This window comes from Musca domestica, unplaced genomic scaffold (assembly GCF_030504385.1).
Source record: "Musca domestica strain aabys unplaced genomic scaffold, Musca_domestica.polishedcontigs.V.1.1 180, whole genome shotgun sequence".
Taxonomy (NCBI): Eukaryota; Metazoa; Arthropoda; class Insecta; order Diptera; family Muscidae; genus Musca; species Musca domestica.
In genome coordinates this window covers 762,501-785,594 of record NW_026712239.1, presented here as the reverse complement: position 1 = coordinate 785,594, position 23,094 = coordinate 762,501, and the positions used below count along the sequence as shown (strand labels likewise).

Here is a 23,094-nt window from a genome sequence, read left to right as displayed (position 1 = left end):
CTCATATCTCATATTTAAATTGCAATCTCAGTTTAGAAACCAGTAAGAAAAGTCTTAAAGTCGGGCGGGCCGACTTTTTTGATACCCTACACCACTTTGCTTATTTAGTAGAGCACCACATAACAATTTAAAGTTTTTATGGGAGAATCCAATCATACACGCTATGATTATAACTAAAATTTAAAGTTCAAAGGACTAAATATGCCGAAGCAATTGTATCTTTAAAATTCGGACTTTTATTTGGTGCACAAATAATTTGAAATCAGATAAATTATATGTGGGAGCTATATCCAAATTTGAACCGATCTCGATTAAATTTGGCAAAGATATTTCTGAGCTGTATTTCATATATTTCCCTAAATATCTTTGTTACGGAGTGCATATTACGGTTGTGGGTAACAAATACAACAAATCGGATGAACAATATATATGGAAGCTATAGCTATATCTGAACCGATCTTCACCAAATTTGACATACTAGATTCAAGACTCAATTCGGCCGTAAGTGCCAAATTCCATCCCATTTGGAGAAATATTAGACGTTTAGTGCACAATATAGGGTAAATCGGACGAAGTTATATATGGGAGCTATATCCAAATCTGAACCGATATCGATAAAATTTGGCAAATATATTTCTGAGCTGTATTTTATATATTTCCCCAAATATTGTTGTTGCAGAGTGCATATTACGGCAGCGGAGGGCAAAAATAACAAATCGGATGAACAATATATATGGGGGCTATAGCTATATCTGAACCGATTTAGATCAAATTTGGCATATGGTATGCAAAATTCCATACAATTCGGGCTGATATTACACGTTTGGTGCACAATAAAAGGTACATCGGACGAAGATATATATGGGAGCTATATCTAAATTTTGACCGATTATCTCCAATTTCAATAGGGTCCGTCCTTGGGCCAAACAAATGATCTGTGCAAAATGTCATCTGGATCGGACAATAAATGCGACCTGTACTTTGTTTACAAAAATACATGGACAGACGGACAGACGGACAAACGGACGGACGGACATGCATAAATCGACTCAGAATGTGATTCTATGCAGATCATCAAAAGGGACTATGGTTCTATCTTGTTTCCTTTTGCCTGTTACAAACAAATGCACAAAGACATAATACCCTGACCACCTTGTGGTGTAGGGTATAAAAAAGGACAACGAAAGTAGTGGAAAAAAAGGATATTGGAATTGTATTACAAAAAGCATGGAGAATGTTTAGGTTATTTTGCCATGGAGTTGAAAGAGTAGAACTGTTTAGATCACATTTTTGAAAGAAAATCCAGGCATTTCATTCACTTTTCCCGCTTTTGAAAATGGGGAAAAAATTTAATAAATGAAAACAACTTGTTGCAAGCAAGTTTCACAAGAAACGGATATAGTCTGCAGTTTTGGAAGCTATTCTACCTTATGATTGTACCATGGAATGGTGTTTTTCGTTTCTATTCAATTTCGTATAGTGGTAGAGAAACCGGCCCTTAATTCGTTTCCAAAGCCATTGCCAATTTTGAAATTCAACCCTCATATCTCACATTTAAATTGCAATCTCAGTTTAGAATAAAAGGACAACGAAAGTAGTGGAAAAAGAAGGATATTGGAATTGTATTACAAGAAGCATGGAGATAGTTCAGGTTGTTGTTATACCCTCAGCCATATGGCTAGACAGGGTATATATCATTTTGTTACAATTTTGGTTACATAAATATTTTTCACAATTCTATTTTTTCAATTTTTTTCGTGTTTTATTCAATTTATGTATAATAAAGTATGTATGCATGTATGTTCTGGGTTTTTTTTATAATTTTGTATTTATGGGTATTTTGTTTTTTGTATATATAAATATATATATATATATATATATATATATATATATATATATATATATATATATATATATATATAATTTTAAATATAAACTAATAAATAATAGTGGGTTTTATTTTTTCTCTTTCGTTTCAACTTGGATCGGGGGAGGTTATGATTTGTGGTTGTTGTTTTTGTTGTTGTGATAATAGTATGTGTGTATATATATAATATTTAAATATAAATATAATAATATTTTTTATGGGTTGGTTGGTTTAATTTATCATCAATCTAAAGTTGGGTTATGTTTATTCTTAATTATCATCATCATTATCATCATCAATAATTTTGTATTTCATAATCAAGTTATAATTATAATATATTCCTTTTTTTTTAATATATAATATAAATTTTGTCTTCTTTTGTTGTTTATGTTTAAACATAATAATTAATTAATTATTTAAATTTTTATCTCTTTTCCTTATTTTTTTGTTTGAGGAGGATGGGGAAAAGAGAGGGTACAGCGAGAGAGTGGGTACTTCTCTTGTGTTTTTTTCTTGTTTTTCTTTCGTGTTGTGGTAAATTTTTAACAATTATAATTTTTGTTGTTATTTTTGTATATTTTTATAATATTTAGTTTTTCTTCAACTACTTTTTTTTGTTTTTTTTTTTTTTAATAATTATATAATTATTATTATTGTTGTTTTTGTTGTAATTTATAACGCTCCAAAAGGATCTAAGGGTACGCTTTTATTGCCGCCATTTGTCTGCATCATCGTCGCCTGCATGACCGGCTGCTGCTGTTGTGTTGCCTGCATCAGACCAGCTGGATTACTTGGCATCATCATTGGCGCCGCTGTCATCGTCGGTGGTACGCCAGTCAAAGGGGCTTGGCCCATCATAGGTTGGCCCATCACCGGCATTCCCTGCTGCACAATGGTGGGAAAAATGCATAGAAAAAAACAAAGAGAGAAAAAAAAGAAAACAAAATGACCCCCAAAAAGAGGTCAATTGAATTTTGTTAGTTTTGAACATTTCCACAAAAATAAAAATAATTAAAGAAAATTTTTATAATTTTTTTTTTTACTTGGACGCAATCAAAACTTATCATGCACATACTTTTTGCTCTGTGTACTACTACCATGGCAGCATGTCACAATACAATCTCTAGTTAGATATGTGTAAAATATGTTAACTATTTTACTGTTACTAATACTAATATATAAATATTGTTGTTGTTGTTTTTTTATATTCTAAATATTTCTAAATTTTGATATTCAGAAAAAAATAATAAATTTTAATTCTAAAAGCCAAGTAATTTTGCTGTGTTACAGGATTTCGTTTTGAATGGTGTGGTGTATGGGAGAGACCAATGGGAAATGAGACAGATTTTTTCAAGAAACTTTTTCGAAGACTTACTGAGAAAAAAATCGTGGATTTTTCAAGAATATTTATAAAAGGACCAAACAGGACAATAATTGTAATTTTCTAAGTATTTCTTTTTCACTAACCTACGAACCAATAAACTTGAATTTTTTAAGATTTTTTTTAAGGACCAATAGACCAATTTTCTTGGTGTTTTAAAGAATATTTTTAAGGACTGCTAAAATTGGATTCTCTTATAGACCGGGCAAAAGGTTGATTTGTAGCGGATTTTTAAGGAATATTTTCCAAGGATCAAGGTACCAAAAACGTGATTTTTTTTCAAGATTTTTTCATTATTTATGGATTGAAAAGGGATTAAGAAATAAAGACCAAAAAGAGACTAATAAAAGTGTTTAATTGAAGAATTGCTTTCAAGAACTAAGTGATGAATAATCATGAATTTTTTTAAGATCTTTTTCAAGAACCAAAAGACCAATAACGTTTTTTTCCAAAGGACGAATAGAACAATAGAAATGAATTTTTTAAATAAGGACTAAGTAAAATCAGGGATCTGTTGATCGCTGAAAATATCATTTGAAAATTCTCTTTCTGTTAACCTTTTACAAAAATATATTTCAAAAATGTCAAAAGCTTTTTGTCTTTGAAAAAAAATATGTAAAAAATAATTTATAAAAGGAATCCTCAAAAACCTGAAAAAATCCACAGATAGTGGAAAAAATATTCTTTAAATAAAATTAGAAAATTAAATAATCCACTTTTAGTGTTTGAAATATTCCTTGAAAAATTCTGATTTTTCATGAAAAAAAAAACAACTATTTTGGGATATCTGGAATTATTCTTTTTTTGGTCCCTGAGGAATTTCTTAAAAAACCCTCGTTGTGTCCTTGAAAACAAATGTAAAATAAAAAATTCAGCTTTGGTCCTTGAAGAATATTTATAAAAATCGACGTAATGTCTTCTTAAAAATTGTTGTTTAGTCCTCGAAAAAAAGAAATTCTAAAAAAAATCTTAAAAATTAAAAAAAAAACAATTCTTGCTGACTAAAAAAAATCTTTTAGTTTTTAGAATATGCTTTCACAAAATCTATATTTAGTCCCACAAAAAAGTCCTTGAAAAGTCCATATTTAGTCTTTAACCTTTAAAATGTTTTTTCGTAAAAAAATGTTAAAAAAATTGAAATTTATTCTTTCCTTTAAATAATCTGAAATATTTAAATTGAAATATTAAAAAAATTCGAAATAAATAAAAAAAATAATAAAAATAATAAAAAAAAATCCTGTTTCGGCCTTATAAAAATATTTAAAAATTTGGTCCTTGAAAAATTTACGATTTTTCGTAGTTCGATTCTTTAACTAATTCTTTAAAAAATTACGTTAAGACCCCGAAAAATCTTTAAAATTTTTAGTCCCTAAATTTAAAAAAAAAAAAAATCTAAAAAACTCAATCCTTTAAACAAATATTTTAAAAAAAGTATCAGATTTAGTGCTTGAATCAATATTCTTAAAAAATCAAATGGAGGTCCTTAAAAATCCTCGTTAATAAATTCAAATAAATTCTTGACCCCTTAAAAAAAACTCTTTGGTCCTTAAAAAGAATGAAAAGTATTCTTTAGTAAATCTACTTTCGGTCAATGATTTTTTAAAATGTTGTCCCTAAAAAAATCGTCAAAGTCATCAAAAAAAATCTTAAAAAGTCCACGTTGAATCTTTGTAAAAAAAATATTTAAAAAATCCACTTATAGTATTTAAAACAATATTCTTAAAAAATCAAAGGGAGGTCCTTAAAAAATCCTCGTTAAGACATTCGAATATTTTTTTAAAAATTAACATTTAGAACTTGGAAAAAAAGTAAAAAATATTCAAAAAAAAAAAATACAAAATCTACATTCCGTAAATTATTTTTTAAAAAGTTTTGGTCTATGAAAAAACGTCAAAAAAATCTTAAAAAGTCAAAGGATCCTTGAAAATCCCCGTTAAGACATTCAAATAATTCCTTAAAAATCAGCATTAAGAACTTGAAAAAACTCTTTGGTTCTTAAAAAACAATTAAAAATCGGTCCATGATTTGAAAAAATCCACTTTTGTCGCGAGCTTTTTTAAATATTACTTAAAAAATCTTACAAAAATCCACGTTTAGTCCTAGAACAAATTATTTAAAAGAAATATTTAAAAATTTCACAATCTGTCCTTAAAATAGTTATTTGGAGAAAGAATCTTTAAAAAAATATAAAATCGATTTTAGTCTTTAAAATCAAAAAAAAAAGAAATAATAATAAAAAACAAAATAAAATTAAAAAATATAAACGTCCATTTCGCTGAAAATAATCTTAAAAAAAAATCCAATACGGACTAGGTAAAAAAACCTTTAAAAATGTACGAGATATCGTCCAATTTATAACAATTCCCATTGATCCTCTTAAAAATAATAAAAGCTTTCTCTAAAAATTAAAAATAAATTTTGCAAAACTACAAAACAATACATAGTATTTTAGCATAGTTTCAATACAGTCTGCCCTGAAAACATTTATGGCAAAAAAATTTATGAATTTATTTTCAGAAATTTAAATTTTTTATCCAGCAATTTTTTTTTCAAAATTTTTTTTTTAATTAAAAATTAAATTTTTTTATGACAAAATTTTCTTGAAAAACTGTGGTGATATTCATATCAATAGCTACTTATGCATGTAAGAGTGTTTAATATTTTTCATATATATGTAACGTATGTATGTAGATAATTCTAAAGAGTATAGCGTGTTGTTTGTTTAGCTTTAGGCATGACCAGAAGAGGAGAAGGTAGAAGAGAGCCATGATAGGAAAATAGGGAGAAGGGAAAATAGGATACAAAATGTTTGTCTTGAGATCATAAAATTTTTTTGTCGTTAATAGAGAAAATGAGAAGAAGTAGAAGAATTTTTGCATTGATTTTTTTTTTGCGGGTTTAGTTAGTGATTATGATGAAGTTGAGCGATTATTGGAAAATAGAAAATAACAAAACAAAAAAAAACAAGGCAAAATAAAATAATTACAAACTATATCAAGCTATTAATAACAAAATTAAAAACATAATTTTTTATATATAAAAATAAAGTTGAAAAATAAAAAATATTAAAAATAAAAAAATTAAAAACAAAAAAATTAATTTACAATCAGTTTTTTTTTCCTTCTCAAACATAAAAAAACCGAAAAAATCGTTAAAACAAAAATTAAATACAGGAAAAAGAAATACTATAACAAAAAAATAAATTAAATCTTACCTGCATATAATTTGGTATTACAGGATAATTAGCATGTATATACGGATGATTAATTGTGATTGGCGCAGGACTTACAGTCATGCCATGTGCCTAATACAATTATTATAAATTTTTGGTCACATTAACATGATTTGTATTTGTTTAGAGACGACATTATTTATGTTATAATAATAGTAATAATAATTAAAATTAGTTAACAAAAAAAATTATTTTCAATATTTCATTTTTAAAAACAATATATATATATATATATATATATATATATATATATATATATATATATATATATATATATATATATATATATATATATATATATATATATATATATATATATATATAAAATTAGTGTGGTTATCATTTTTTTTAAAAAATACAAAATATGTATTTTTTGTGTGTGTGTTTTTTTATACAATTAAAAAAAATAATACAATTTATTTATTTATTTTTTTTTTTTTCAATAAAAATTTAGGGTGGTAGTTGGAAGTCATCGATTTAAAAACAATCGATTAATATCCGTTTTTTTTTTTTTTTGGTTTTTTGTTAATTTATAACAACGCATTTCATTGCAACATTTTAGACAACAACAAGTTAAAGTTTGGGGTTTTTGGTTGCATGACGTCATTTTGATGTTGACAATTTTTTTTTTTAGAAAAAAAAAATTAATGACAAGATGATGACACAACAATGGCGTGGTTGTAAACCGGGGAAGGCAATTTTCATTTTCAGGATGTGAGCGGAGCGGATTACAGTTGTGAGTGTGTGAGGACCAAGTGGAGGGGCACAGACAGAGTAGTTACACAGACACAAACCATGTAGTAGCAAAAAAATAAACCAAAAACGAAAAAGAAAATAAAATAAAAAATAAATTAAAAAAAGAAAATCAAAAAAAATGTTAGTCGGAAATAAAAGAGAAGAGAAATAAAGAATATTTTTAGCGATATAAGTAAATAAATAATATTATAAAATAATATATAATTTTTCAATAATTTGTAATTTTGTGTATAAAAAATATAAAAATACACAAATTAAAAATATGTATGCCTTACATTTTTATTAAAAAAAAAAATTAAAGGTTAAAATCTAAATATTTTTGATTGGAACCTTTAATAATTGCATCATATTAAAAAAAAACAATAAGGAGAATATGTACTCTTTAATTGTAGAAAAAAATTAAAAAAAAATTAAGATTAAAATCTCAATATTTTTCCTTTGGGACATTTGATAATTGCATCATATTTAAAAAAATAAGGAGAATATGTACCCTTAAATTTAAAAAAATTAATAAAGATTAAATCTCAATATTTTGTATTGGTTGGATTATCAAAATCGCATCATTTTTTTTTAATTAATTAAAAAAATAAAATAATTTTTTTGAAAGATTAAAATCTCAATATTTTATAGTGGGACCTTTGATAATCGCATCATATTTTTTAAAAAAATTAAGGAGAATATGTACCCTTTAACTTTAGAAAAAAAAATTAAAGATTAAAATCTCAATATTTTGTATTGAGACCTTTGATAATTGCATCATATTTTTATTTATTTTTTTTTTTTAATTAAGGAAAATATTTATCCTTTAATTAAAAAAATATAATAACATTTTTGGAAGATTAAAATGTCAAAATTTTGTATTGGGACCTTTGATAATCTCATCATATTTAAAAAAAAGAGTAAATGTACGCTTTAATTTAAAAAAAAAATTAAATATATAATTTTTGAAGGGTTAAAAATTTCAATATTTTGTAGTGGGACCTTATTTAATAATCTTTAATATTTTTTAAAAATTTCAATGATTAAAGATTAAAATTTAATTTAGAACTTAACCTTCCTCAGTAATCTTTCATACCCTGTCATTTGGCTAGGAGCCTTGGACACGTTATTGCCTCAGACACAAACCTTCATAGCGTATAATGTCTATTCCAGTTTTTTCTAATATGTAGATGGCGCTAGATTTCGATCTGCAACTTCTTAAATGCTTATAACGTTGTTAGTTGCCATGAATTGTGACAAATTTATTTTTTTCACATCTGACCACCTTCAGCTATCACATTTCTTTTTTTATTATTTGAATTCAATATTTATCATGACTTGACATTTAGCGCCATATGTTCGTTGGGTTTTTAGTGTAAAATGTAGCATTTTCTTGCACAATATGATGGTAAATTTGGATACATGTGCAGTTATTGCCATATTTACGATGCTTTGAAACTAGAAAACCCTATATTTTATACTCAAAACCGAATAACAGATGGCGCTGAATGGCGCTAAGAAATATATATAGTTTTCACTTATATATCTTTTACAAGGTATGAGAAGAATATACATTTGTCACAATTCATGTCAAATATTGACGTTGTAATCATTTAAAGTTACAGCTCGAAGTCAGAGCCATCTACATGTTAAAAATTAACTTCTCAAATTAATGGGATTTTCTAACAAGGAAAAGGGGTTAGGGTCCCACTGGCAGCTTTCAAAATTAAAATAATATACTGAAATATTTTAAATATATCAAAAAGACGAAAGAATATCTCTATCCCAAAACGACAAAAAAAATCGTTGTGTTATATGAAAAGTTAAATTTATTGTGAGTCAAAACCAAGAACGACTTTAACGCCATCTATTAGCGCTCGTTATTGTTCAATGCCTATTTGTGAGAGCTTAATATTTCCCATATCTTTTTAGTTTATTTTAAAACTCGTAACAAGTCAATCTTTCAAAGTCGTGAAACGGAAACTAGTAAAATGTCATAAGGAGAAGACAAATTAACCATAATTTTTTACTCGGCAAAAAAGATGCAAGAATAATTGTAGGATATCAGTGGAGGCTCTAAAACCAAGAAAATATAAAGAAACGCCTAAGTAGGAGGTTTATGGCGATTCTGGGACTGTTCACTATTTTTTACTCTTCCAGGTTTGTTGAATAATGTTTTGTATTCTCATATTTTGTCGTCAGATTTGAAAATTTGAAAATTTTAAATTGAAAGATTGCTAATAGGAGATTTATGTAAGTTCTGGAACACAGCTAATTTATTATTCCCCCTGATGGTATGCTCATCATTTTATGTTGCTTGGACAGTACAAGATTGTTAAAAGTTGCTAGAATGGCAGTAGGCATTTTATGGTGGTTCTGAAACAGACATGCCACTATTTTTTACTCTGCCAAGTTTGTCAAATAATTATCATGTTTTTTTGGGTATGGTTTTCTATTTACAAGTTGAAGGAGATTTTAAAACAGAGCTAAAATAAAATTCTTCCTGAAGGTATGCTACTAAATTTACATCGCTCGTACATACGCTCGTATGTCGCTCGGAGAGTAAATGTTGGTTTTAAGTGGCAAAAATGATAGTAGGAGGTATATGGAGGGTCTGAAACAGAACAAATGTATTATTTTCATTCGGAGAATGGGTGTCACTTAGAGAGTTCGAGTTTGCCAAATGTTAATCCAATTTTTGGAGTAAAAATATTTTTAAGAAAAACTTATTTTTGAATTCTCATTTTTTTCCTACAATTTTTAATAGTTATTTTTCTGTCACGGCAATTTTCTTCCTTTAAAAATTGCCAAAAATGCTAGTTGGAGATTTATTGAGGTTTTAGAACAAACCGAATATAAAACTACTCTTAAGAATACAATAAAAAATTGACTTACTTTAGCCGGTACAAGTTTGTTAAAAGTTACAAGAATAGTAGGAGGTTAATGGGCTATCTGAAACAAAGCAAAAATTTTATTCGCTCAAAGAGTTCAGGTCTGCCAAATGATAATTTAAATTTGCAGGGCAAAAAGTTTAACAAGAAAAATCCGTTCTTGAATTCTCGTTTAGTTGCCTACAAGTTTTATTAATTTTTTGGTTTCGGTATCAATGAAGATAGAGTTCAGGTTTGTTCAAATTTGCTAGGATGACAGTAGAAGGTTTATGGAGGTCCTGGAACAAATTTGCCGAGCAAATCGTTTTTCAAGAGATATCCATTCTCATGGATTCTTAATAGTTCACATACAAGTTTTACTAGCATTTCTTTTTATTAAATCAATTGTTTTCCTCTTAAAAAATTGTAGTAGAATTTTATGGAGGTTCTGAAACAGCGCTGATATATCAATACGCCTAAGAGTATGCCAATGATTTTAGGTCGCTCAGAGTGTAACGTTTGTTGAATGCTAATAGATGGCGCTTAGCTCTCATTAACATTCTGCTACTATTCTGGCAAACTTTAATAATCCTATATTATTCGAGCGAAGCAAAATTATTAGCATACTCTCGGGCGGAACGAGATATTGGCACTGTTCCAAAACCCCCATTAAAAGCCTACTAAGAAATTTTTTTTTTTTTAAATAAACAAAAAATCTGCAGAATAAAAAATAGTGGCAAGTTTATAACAGAATTTCGTTGTACCATTTCAACTTTCAACTTCTAATGGACATATGTTTCAGATTTTAACAAACCTGTACTATCTCCACTTTGGGCAGATTTGTGCTTTGCCATCTAAGGATCTATTACTATGAGAAAAGTTTCCTACGACAGGTGAGCCCACAGTTCCTCTATTAATATATATTTATTTTTAACATATATAAGACCCTGTGAATCTTTCATGGCGGGTCTTCAAGGATAGACCCTTTGTCTTTTTATAATAAATAAATTTGTTTATAGACATTTGAAGTCGATCTAGACTGAGGTTCGACCACCAGCTTTTCGAGCTGGGGCGGATGATAATTCATGAAAAGAAAGACTCCTAGTCTCGTTTGTTTCCGCCCTTTTGAAGTTGATTTAGGCTTATGCCTGACTGTTAGTCTTTCCGACTGGCATGCATATTAATTCTCGAACAGAATGTCCCTTACAAGACTTTCGGAAAAAAGTTAAGCGGATGATTTTTTTTTCGGATAAAAATAATATTAAAATTGTCTTACGTTTAAAAAGGAGAACCTAAAAAACAAGTAAGGAAACACGGGCAGACGTTTTATAGATTGACATGTTTCTAACAACGGAAACTCCGTCTTTGTATAGAATCTTGAGCAGAAGACCCTAGTCACTTTGGTCTAAATACTTTTCAGGACATTTTAAATCGGCCTAGAATGACTACCTTACGCCAGTCTTTCGACTCGAAAAAAATGTGCGATTTGGTCAAAATATCAAAAATATGGAGTTACAAATTTTCCAAAATTTATCTCCTACTTCTGGCAAATGGTAAAAATTAAAAATCTCCCATAAAACGTCGACTTAACGAATATTATACTGCGTCGATTTTTGCTCTGAAATAAGTTCTTAGCCAAAATGGGGAAATCTACAAAGTCACTACTGTAGCGCTAATTAATATTTTTCTCAAGCCAATAAATATTCGATATGTGATTTCTAATAAAGCATAACATTATATATAAATAATAAATATAAAATAAATAAAATAACAAATATTTAGCAAAATAAAATATTAATAAACATGAAAATAAAAAATACAAATAAACAATAAAAATGTTATAGCGATTTAAATGCAAACTGACACAACAAACGGCACGTAATTTTTTTTTTTTTTTTTTTTTTTTGTAAAAAAAAAATTAAACGAAATCGGAACTTCGTCATAATCCTTTTGAAATAGCAACAGAGTCAAGCCAGGACTCCGGAGGACATACAATTTTTGGAAACAATTTTTTTTTTAATTTTTAACAAATTGAATAAAAAAACTTTGTTTTGGAAATAGCCAAAGCCGAAAGAATTTTGTAAAAAACAGAAGCAACACATTTTTTTTCGTTTTTTGGAATAACAAAACAAAATTGAAAACAATATAGCGGTATATTTGCTATTGTTGTTGTTGAATTTGATTTTCTTGCTAATATTTAGAATTATTTGGGTTTTTGTTGTTCTTGATGTTTTTTTTTTTTATTGTTGTAGTTGTTGTGGTTTATTTGATTCGTTTTTAAGCAAAGACAAAACACTCACCATTGGACGATAGCCAGCACCAGTTGTAGCAGCCATAGGTTGAGGTGTCCAATTAGCACCGGGTTTCGCGGTATTTTTCGGTGAATTCCATTGCACAGGTCTATGGAAAATGAATAATAATGGGAAGAAGAGTTTGTTGGTGGTTTTGGGCTAGTTTTCTTTTTTGCTTGATTTTTTTTGTTTTGGTGGAGGGATAGTTATGGCAGATGTGGCATTGAAATGGATATGACAGCTAAATGCGAGATGTGTGAAGGATATCATCAAGGAAGCATTAAGGAACTCTTGAAGGTTTGGAGTGGAAAAAAATCAGCAGGAAAGAAGGTTTAAGGAAGGAAATGCAATGGACATTTCCTTATTAGAAATTTTGAAATATTTTTTACCTATTATTCAAAAGGAGATTTTTAAGCAAAGGAAAGAAGGCTTAGGGATTTGAGGCAAATAATTTAGAATGTTTTTTATGTTTAGAACATTTTGGAATTTTTAAATCATTTTTTTATTTTTGCAATGTTTTTATGAAAATATCACAAAAAATTACACAGTGCAACATATGTTTGAGAAAGATTAATCCGAATTAACCATTTTGTAACTTCCTTCGGCGTTACATATGAAAGACCATTATTTCAAGGCAATTTGTATGAGTATAACAGTTTCACCCAAACTGTTATACACAAAGAAAAATACGAGAATCATGTTTTTTTCAAATTTGTCGAGTATAACAGTTTCATCCAAACTGTTATACTACAGAAAATTTCATTTAAATTCATAAAATATATTTTACAAACTGTTATACGCAAAGGAAAATGCAAAAACCACATTTTCAAGAAGTTTTTATGAGTATAACAGTTTTATACAAACTGTTATACTCAAGGAAAATCCAGTACAATGCATAATTTTTTAAGTTGAATGGCCCAAAAATGTTATATTGTCGAAAAAAACAAGAAATTTATCATATCGAGTTCGCCTAAACTGTTATACTGTCATATTACCTCAGGAAAACATTTTGCACAAAAAAATATTGTGCTATATTATGAAAATTGATTTCAAAATTATTTTTTCTGTTGTATAATAGTTTTGTTCGAAACTGTTATACTAAAGAAATTTTCAAAAATGATAAAGAAAGATTTTTTCGCTATTTTTTGGACATTTAGGAATGTGCATATTTTTGTTCAAAGCTGTTATACTAAAGAAATTCACAAAAAAAATTCTAGGAAAAGATCATTTTGTTAATTTTTTGACCTTTAGAAGTGGAAATTAAAATAATTAAGTTCTTAAAAACTGAAGAAATTTGCAATAGTGATACCACTACCTAGATAGTTTATAACCATAGTTTAGAATATGAATTACAATTATAAATCGCAAATTTGTTAAAAAAATGTATTTGTTGAGGTGTATAACAGTTTTGTTCGCAACTGTTATACAGAAACATTTTCAGAATATTACAGGAAAAATATTTTTTACTTGGTTCATGGACGTTTTGGAACCCCAGTTGCAATAATAAGAGTGGTAAAATGAATTTATAAGGTGTATAACAGTTTTATTCGGAAATATTTGTAAAAAAAATATTTCAGAAAAAATATTTGTTTGAAAAATATATATTTGAGATGTATAACAGTTTGGTTAGAAACTGTTATACTGAGGAAACTACTAAATATTGTAAGAAAAATATTGTTTACATAATTTATAGATGTTTTTGAATGTGAATTAAAATTATAAATCCTATATTTCTAGATTTGAAGTAATTTTAAAACTGTTATACTGAAGAAATTGCAAAAAAATATTCATTTCACATGGTTTTTGGATATTTTGGCACAACAAAAAAATTATATTTCTTATAAAAATGTAATTGGAAGGTGTATAACAGTTTGATTTTAAACTGTTATACTGAAGAAAGTACCAAACATTGTAAGAAAAATATTGTTTTGGTAGTTCTTAGGTGTTTTCAATATAATAAATCTAAATTTTCATGATTTTTTGATTAATTTCAAAACTGTTATACTAGAGAATTTTTCAAAAAATGTTAAAAAAATTATTTTGGTTTGTTCTGAATATTTTGGAACAATAATAGATAATAATTTTTAGAACAATGTATTTTCCAGATGTATAACAGTTTGGTTTTAAACTGTAATACTGAAGAAACTAAAAAATATTTTAGGAAAGATATTATTTAGGTAGTTCTTGGGCGTTTTCCAACGTTTATTAATATAATAAATCTAAATTTTAATGATTTTAATTAATTTCAAAACTGTTATACTGAAGAAATTTTCAAGGAATGGCAAACACATTATTTCAGATGGTTGATAGATATTTTTTGGAACAAAAATTAATCCTAATTTTTTTTAAAAATATTTTTCTAGGTGTATAACAGTTCGATGTAAAACTGTTATATTAAAGAAATTGTACAACATTGCAGGAAACATATAATTTAGACAATTCTTGGACGTTTTGGAACGAGATTAAAAATTATAAATACCATTTTTCGTGTTTTTAATTCATTTAAAAACTGTTATACTGCCCAAACGTTGAATCTTATTGCAAAGAAATTTCCAAAAAATGACACAAAAAAGTATTTCAGATGGTTCCTGGATATTTTGGAACACAAATAAATCCTAATTTTTATAAAAATATTTTTCTAGGTGTATAACAGTTTGATGTGAAACTGTTATACTGCAGAAATTGTACAATATTGTAGGAAAAATATTGTTTGGACAATTCTTGGACGATTTAGAAAGAGAGTTGAAATTTTTTAACTCCATTTTTTAGTTCTTTTTAAAAACTGTTATACTGTCAAAGAGTTGAATATTATTGCAACTAAAAAAAAAAAATTTCTAAAAAAAATGACAGACACATTATTTCGGATGGTTCCTAGATATTTTGGAACAATAATCAATCATAGTTGTAATAAAAATAAATGTTCTAGGTGTATAACAGTTTTATTCGAAACTGTTATACTGAAGAAATTGTGCAGTGTTGCAGGAAAAAAATTGTTTAGATAATTTTTTAATGTTATGGAGGGAGATTTAAAAATATAAATCCCATTTTTCGCATTATTAGTTAATTTAAAAACTGTTATACTACATAAACGTTGAATATTATGCAACTAAATTTCGAAAAAATGGCAAAAAAATATTTCAGATGGTTTCTGGACATTTTTTGACAATAATAAATGTTAATTATTAGAAAAAAAAAATTTTCCAGTTGTATAACAGTTTTCTTTATAACTGTTATACTGAAGAAATTGTACATTATTGTAGGAAAATGATTGTTTAGACAATTCTTGAACGTTTTGGGACGCGAATTAAGATTATAAATCCCATTTTCCAAGTTTTTAGTTTAGTTTAAAACTGTTATACTGTCGAAAAGTTGAAAATTATTGCGAAAAACACTTTTTTTGTAAAAATAATGTATTGTTATTTCACAATTCATGGAAAAAACCCATTTTATACTGTATAACAGTTTTCTTCAAAACTGTTATACTGAAGAAAAACCTATAAAATCCTAAAAATAAAACTCTAGTAGTAATATTCTAATATTTTAAAGAGTTATTTATGATTCTAAAACTGTTTTTGGATTTTTTTTTACTTGGAAGAAAATCGTCGAAAAGAAGATTTAAATGAGTTTTATTTGAATATCTTGACATATGACAAATAGAGGAAATTTTCGCAAAATTCCAATTTGAAATCTTATGTTGCACTGTGTAATATTATCTTTGATTTTTTCGATTAAAAATTTGAAATTTTTGAAAAAGATTGATTTTTTTTTTTTCAAAATGTTTTGAAGCAATGGAATAGCCAATTTTCGGGGAAATATGTGAAAGAAAAAATGTTTTTAAGCAAGCCAATTTTGGGAAATATGTGAAAATTTCTTGAAAGGAGCGACAGAAATAGGATAGCATGAGAGCGATAAATGGTTGGGCGGGTAGGCAAGCATGAGGTGGTATGGCATGCATTTTTTGTATGGTATGTCATTGTTGCTGTTGTTTGAAGATGATGATAATGATGTGGTTGTTGTTTTTGTTGTTTACTCACTTTGTTGTAGCTGTTTTATTTATGTTTAAATTTTCTACAAGCGACATTAGCGAACTATCCAAATCGCCGGTCAAAATCTTTCCAGTGCTGGCTGGTTGTTGTTGTTGCTGCTGCTGCTGCTGATGATGGTGGTCACCTGAAGTTATAATTTGTGTTTGATTTACGGAGGAGGTCTTGCCCCCGCCACCACCACCGGCAGCCAGTGTGGCTGCTGTGGCAGAGGTGGCTGTTATGCCGGGCTTTAACACATCACCCAAGGCATCAAAACCTGGATTTTTTTATTTTTGTTGTTGTTGTTATTCACATTTACCGGACATTGATATGTTTTGCCAAAATAATTGGTAATTTTTGCCCCATTAACCGTTCAAAAGAGAGCGTGAGAGAGATACAAAGGCATTGTGGTGGGGACAGAGCATTGCGTGTTCATGATGTGCATATGGGTGTTTCCATGGGACAAATTGGTTTTGTTGTAAAATATTTACATTATGATGGAATGTAGCCAAATAGGTAGGGTAGAACATTTAGATTTTACACCAACAGAAAAAAAATATTACAGTTAAGGACATTTAATTGAGATGAAAACGTACCACCAAAACCCATGGATAAATGAATGGACATTGAGTTGTTATACATTTAGATTTGAAAAAAAAAAAAAACACAGTCGTATTTTTTTGTTTTTGGTTAAAAAATGAACCATCGTTGTTGCATGAGTTATTCCACCAAATTTTATACATATTGTTGTTGTTATAAAATATTATATATATTTTTTTTAAGGTTAGAAAATCGTCGTTTTTTGTGCCACCACATAATATTGCGTTGATAGATTGGTTTTTCGTTTAAATTTTCGTCACGTCATGATTATTATTTTGTGGGTGTTTTTTGTTTTACATAAAAATGCGTTTTATTTATTCATTATTTGGTAAATTTTAATTTATAAGAAACATAAAAAGAGAAGAAGAAAAAAATACATTTGCAAAATAAATATTGATGAATTCGATTGAAAAGGGGGGAGGTTTGGTATTGCTTTGTTTTAAATATATTAAAATGTGTTATACTAATAAATAACTAGAGGTTCTAAAAAACGGGAATTTCAACATAAAACAAACCAAAAAGAGATATAAGATAGACGTCGACGAGAGAGAGAGAGAGAGACGAGGACAAATTTGACGATTTTTTTGGAATGGGTAGCCCACTGTAAATGCATTGAACGTAAGATGTAATCGCTTTTGAACTCTAAAATCGCTTTTGAACTTTTCAAAAAAAAAATCGACAAAAATCGAATTTTACCTAGTATAACAGTTTTATGAAAACTGTTATACTCGAAGAAAACTCTTGAAAATGCTATTAATTTTAAAACACACAATTTAAAAAACGAAAAAATTACGTACAACAGTTTTATGAAAACTGTTATACTTGAAAAAAATTAAAAAAAATGCTAAACAACAACATTATTTCAAATTTTTTTGAAAAGAAAATTCGAAAAAATCGAATTTTACATAGTATAACAGTTTCATAAAAACTGTTATACTAAAAACCAAGCAACAAATTGTGTAAAAATTATTGTTAGGGAATAATTTTGAAAATTAAGGATTATTTTACAGCATTAAGCTTGTATAACAGTTTCAAGAAAACTGCAATACTCAAAAAACACACAGAAAATTGTGTAAAAAAATTGTAAAGGCTTATATAAGAAAATTTAAGATTGATTTTTGACATTAAGCCTGTAAAGCAGTTTCAATAAAAACTGTTATACTGAAAAACACGACAACAAATTGTGCAAAAATTATTATAAGGACCTACATTTGAAAATTAAGAGAGCATGTACAATATTTTGGTTGTATAACAGTTTCAAGAAAACTGTTATACTCCAAAAAATACACATAAGATTGTGTAAAAACTATTGCATTTGAAAATTACGAATGATTTTCAAGAGTTATTCTGTATAACAGTTTGAATAGAACTGTTATACTCAAAAAATAAACAGCAGATTGTGAAAAAATTATTGTAAGGACATATATTCGAAAATTAAAAGAGATTCTACAACATTATTCGAATTTTACCTAGTATAACAGCTTCATAAAAACTGTTTTTATGAAACTGTTATACTCGAAGAAAATCTGGAAAATACTGTTAATTAAGAAGTTCTGCATACTTCACATTTTTTGAAAATAAAATTCGAAAAAAGCACATGTAAGATGTGTATAACAGTTTCATGAATATTGCTATACTCGAAGAGAATTTACAAATTCAACATACTTCACAATTTTTCAAACTGTAATTCGAAAAAAATCGACTTTTAGCTCGTATAACAGTTAAAAAAAAAAACTGTTATACTCCAAAAAATACACCGAATATTGTCTGAACATTATTGCAAGGACCAAATTTTGAAAATTACAAGTGATTTTTCAATAGTAAGTCTGAAATGAAACTGTTATACTCCAAACAAAAAAACCACAAAACCTTGTGTAAAATTATAGCAAGTACCTGTATTTGAGAATTACAAATTATTTTTTCAAGATTAATCCTGTATAACAGTTTCAAAAAATTGTTTTACTCACAAAATACACCGAAGGCTGTGTAAAAATTATTGCAAGGGCCTAAATTTGTAAATTTAGGATGATTTCACAAACTTTCAGCCTGCATAGTAGTTGCAAGAAAACTGCTATAATCAAAAAATAAAACAATAACTCAATTTATTGTGAGGGCACATATTCTAAAATTTAGAGAGATTTTACAACATTAAGCTTATATAACAGTTTCAAAATATCTGTTATAATGAAAAAATGCACAGAAGATTCTGTAAAAATTATTGTAAGGCGCAAAATTTGAAGATTAAGGATGATTTTACAACAATGAGCATGTATGGCAGATTCATGAAAACTGTTATACTCAACAAATACTCATTAAATTGTATAAAAACTATTTTAAAGGCTTATATTTGAAAATTTAAGTATGATTTTACGACATTAAGTCTGTATAACAGTTTCAAGAAAACTGTTATACTCAAAAAATACTCCGAGACTGTGTAAAAATTATTGCAAGGACTTTATTTTATGAATTAAGAATGATTTTGCAACATTAAACCAATATAACAGTTTCAAAAAAAACTGTTATACTCCAAAAATTAGACAATAAATTGTGTGAAAATTTTCGAAAAGGCCTAAATTTGAAAATTTAGGAGGATTTCACAACATTTAGCTTGTATAACAGTTTCAAGAAAACTGTTATACTGAAAAACCTGAAAACAAATTGTGTAAAAATTATTCTAAGGACCTACATTCGAAAATTAAGAGAGATTTTACAACATTTAGGTTGTATAACAGTTTCAAGAAAACTGTTATACTCAAGAAAACACACAGAAAATTGTGTAAAAATCATTGTTAGGGCCTAAATTGAAAAATTAAGACTGAATTTTTAACTTTCAACCTATATAAGAGTAGCAATAAAACTGTTATACTCAAAAAATATACTTTTAATTGTGTAAAAAATGATTTAAATGTCTTAAATTTGAAAATTAAGAACGATTTTACCACTTTAAGCTTGTATAACAGTTTCAACCAAACTGTTATACTACATAAAATAATAAGAAAATTATGTAAAAACCAGTGTATAACTTCATAGGTGCAAATAAGAATGATTTTATCGTTATACACTATCGAGAAGGCATTGTGATACACAATTATATCACCGAAATGTTAACATTTCATGAGAAAAAATCAATTTTGGGTAATTTTAATTATCTCAACTTTAATATCCTTATGTTCGATCAATGTATTTACAGGGTAGACCTCCATCCATCCCTGCACGAAGACTTCCTTCTTCAATATGAGAAGACATTAAATGACATTTTCGTTTGGACAAGAGATAAATAAAAAAACAATAAAACAAAGCAAGCATCAGATGAGAGATTTGAAGTTAATGAGTATGGATATTATTTACAATAGTATAATTAATTTATTATCATTATTATAACAACCACCACCATTTTGTTTTTCTTCTTTAAATTATTTACACACAATATTTTTGTGCAATAGAAAATTTTGAAATTTTTTTAAAACCCTAAAGGAAATACTTAGAGATAAGTTTGAAAAAAAAACTGCTGAAAAAATTAACCTAGACGAGAACATGAAGGAAGAACATATTTTATATGCGAATAAAATAAAAAAAAATGATGAATGAAAAATAATACTGAAAATTGGATAACTGTTATACTAAGGAAAAAATTTATAAAATTAAAAAATGGTAATTAGTTAATTAATTGTTCCAAAAGAGCCATAAAATCATGGAAAAAATGAATTTGCGTTGTGTAACAGTTTTTTGTTAAACTGTTATACTGCCTTTATATTGCTCAAACATTTTAAATGATTAAATTTCAGCGTATTGTAATTGAAATAACTCAATATTTGGACATAACTAACAATTTAATTAAAGGCACAGCTACCCGAACCTGTTATACTGTTCAAAATAAACAATTAAAATTGTAAAACAACATCAAAGTTTACGAAAATATCAATGGAATTTGTCAGAAATGCGACAAACAACTAAATTCGAAAAGTATAACAGTTCCAAAAAACTGTTATACTAACCATAGAATTTTTAATCGTTATTGACAAAAACAAGGTTGAGATTTTTTTGAAATAACATAAAAAACAAAATTAAAGTTGTCTAATCGCTAAAAATAAACTGTTATACTAAGCATTTAACAACTTTAGGGGAATTCTTGTACAAAACTGGTATACAATTGTTTTACTCATTTACAATAAAATTTCTTTAATTATTTTTATTTAGGATTAAAAAAATTTTATATAAATATAAAATAGAATGAAATATATAATTTTTTTTTTTCAAACACACGAAAGTTAATTTTTATGATGTATAACAGTTTTTCAAGTGTGCCAAAAATTGGCAAATATGATTTAAAATGAATACTATTAGAAAAGAGAATTGTTTTAAGTAATTTTGATGTGCATAACAGTTTAAGAAAACTGTTATACATCGTAAAAATCATATATATATTTTTTAATATAGTGTATGTAATGAAATATTATTGCAGCAACTTCTCAAAATATTAATTTCGAGTTGATATAACAGTTTTGCAGAAACAAACATTTTTAAAAAAAATTAAATTTTTTTCAAGTCGAAAAAACTGACTAGAGGTATTAATAATCTTATTTACCAGTAATTTATGCAATTACAAAATTATTTCATAAAATATTTTTGTTGTCTAATGAAAAAACTGATTTTTATGTTGTATAACAGTTTTCCAAGTGTGCTACAATTTAACAAATACGTTTAAAAATCAATGCTAATGTGAAAAGGATTTGTTTTTATTAATTTTAAAGTGTATAACAGTTTGAAAAAACTGTTATAATGCCTTAAAATCATAATTATTTGCATATATATTGGATATAATGAAATTTTTCTTCTATATATGGGATATAATAAAATATTATTGAAACAACTTCTCAAAATATTGATTTTTAAATCTGTATAACAGTTATTTTGGAGGAAAAATTTTTTTTGTTACCAAAAAAAATGCTTAAAAACATTTTTGATATTTAATTCTTACAATTACAACCTGTATATACAAAAATGTCTCTTCAAACTATCACAAACTAAATTTTCTGTTGTATAACAGTTTTCCAAGGATGCTAAAAATTAAGAAATATGTTTTATAATCAATGCTATTAGGAAAGGGAATTATTTTGAAACAATTTCGACGTGTGTAACAGTTTTACAAAACTGTTATAAAACTGTTATACTTCTTAAAAATCATATATTTTGAATATATATTTAAAGTGTTGCAAGATTCTTTATAAATATTCGATATAATAAAATATTATTGCAGCATCTACTCCAAATATTGATTTTGAGTTGCTATAACAGTTTAACAAAAGCAAAAAAAAGATTTTAATTGTCAAACGGATTTATGATCTTAATTTACAACTAATATACTGTCTAAAAATCGTAATTATATCTTAAATATATTAAATACAAAATTTTTTATATAAAATATTTTTTTTTAAGACACAAAAACTGATTTTTATGTTGTATAACAGTTTTCCAAGTGTGCTAAAAATTAAGAAATTTGTTTTATAATCAATGCTATTAAATAAGGGAATAGTTTTAAGCAATTTCAAAGTGTATAACAGTTTGGAAAAAGCTGTTATACAACTGTTATACTGTCTCAAAATCGTAATTATATCTTAAATATAATAAAATTTTTCTTTCATATATTGAATATAATGAATTATTATCTCAAAATATGGATTTTTTAATCTGTATAACAGTTTAATGAGAGCAAAACAGTATTTCACTGCCATATAAAATCGGTTATGAAAATAAATATTATTTAATGACCAATAATTAAAACAATTACAAAAATCATAAATACAATTATTATATTAAACCTATAAAAATTAAATTTTATGTAGTATAACAGTTTTCCATGATTGCAAAAGATGAAGAAAATTGTTTAAAAATGAGTGCTATTGACAAAAGCTAGTATTTTAGGTCATTTTGAAGTGTATAACAGTTTGGCAAAACTGTTATACAGCTATTATATTCTCTTAAAATCGTAATTATATCTTAAATATATTAAATATAATGAAATTTTTCTTCCATATATTGGATATAATGAAATATTATCCCGAAATTTGGATTTTTGAATCTGTATAACAGTTT

The 23,094-nt window shown here is 26.7% G+C and overlaps 1 protein-coding gene across 1 annotated transcript in view; it reads right to left on the bottom strand.

The window, feature by feature from the left end:
* Positions 1-2,147: 2,147 nt before the first annotated feature.
* The window catches only part of LOC131801913 (phosphatidylinositol-binding clathrin assembly protein LAP), a 58,219-nt gene continuing 37,272 nt past the window's right edge, over positions 2,148-23,094 (bottom strand). Inside the window, 4 exon segments of the mRNA XM_059121014.1 lie at positions 2,148-2,752; positions 6,463-6,552; positions 12,386-12,485; positions 16,411-16,678. Coding sequence (XP_058976997.1) covers positions 2,540-2,752; positions 6,463-6,552; positions 12,386-12,485; positions 16,411-16,678 — 671 coding nt within the window. The 3' untranslated portion in view covers positions 2,148-2,539.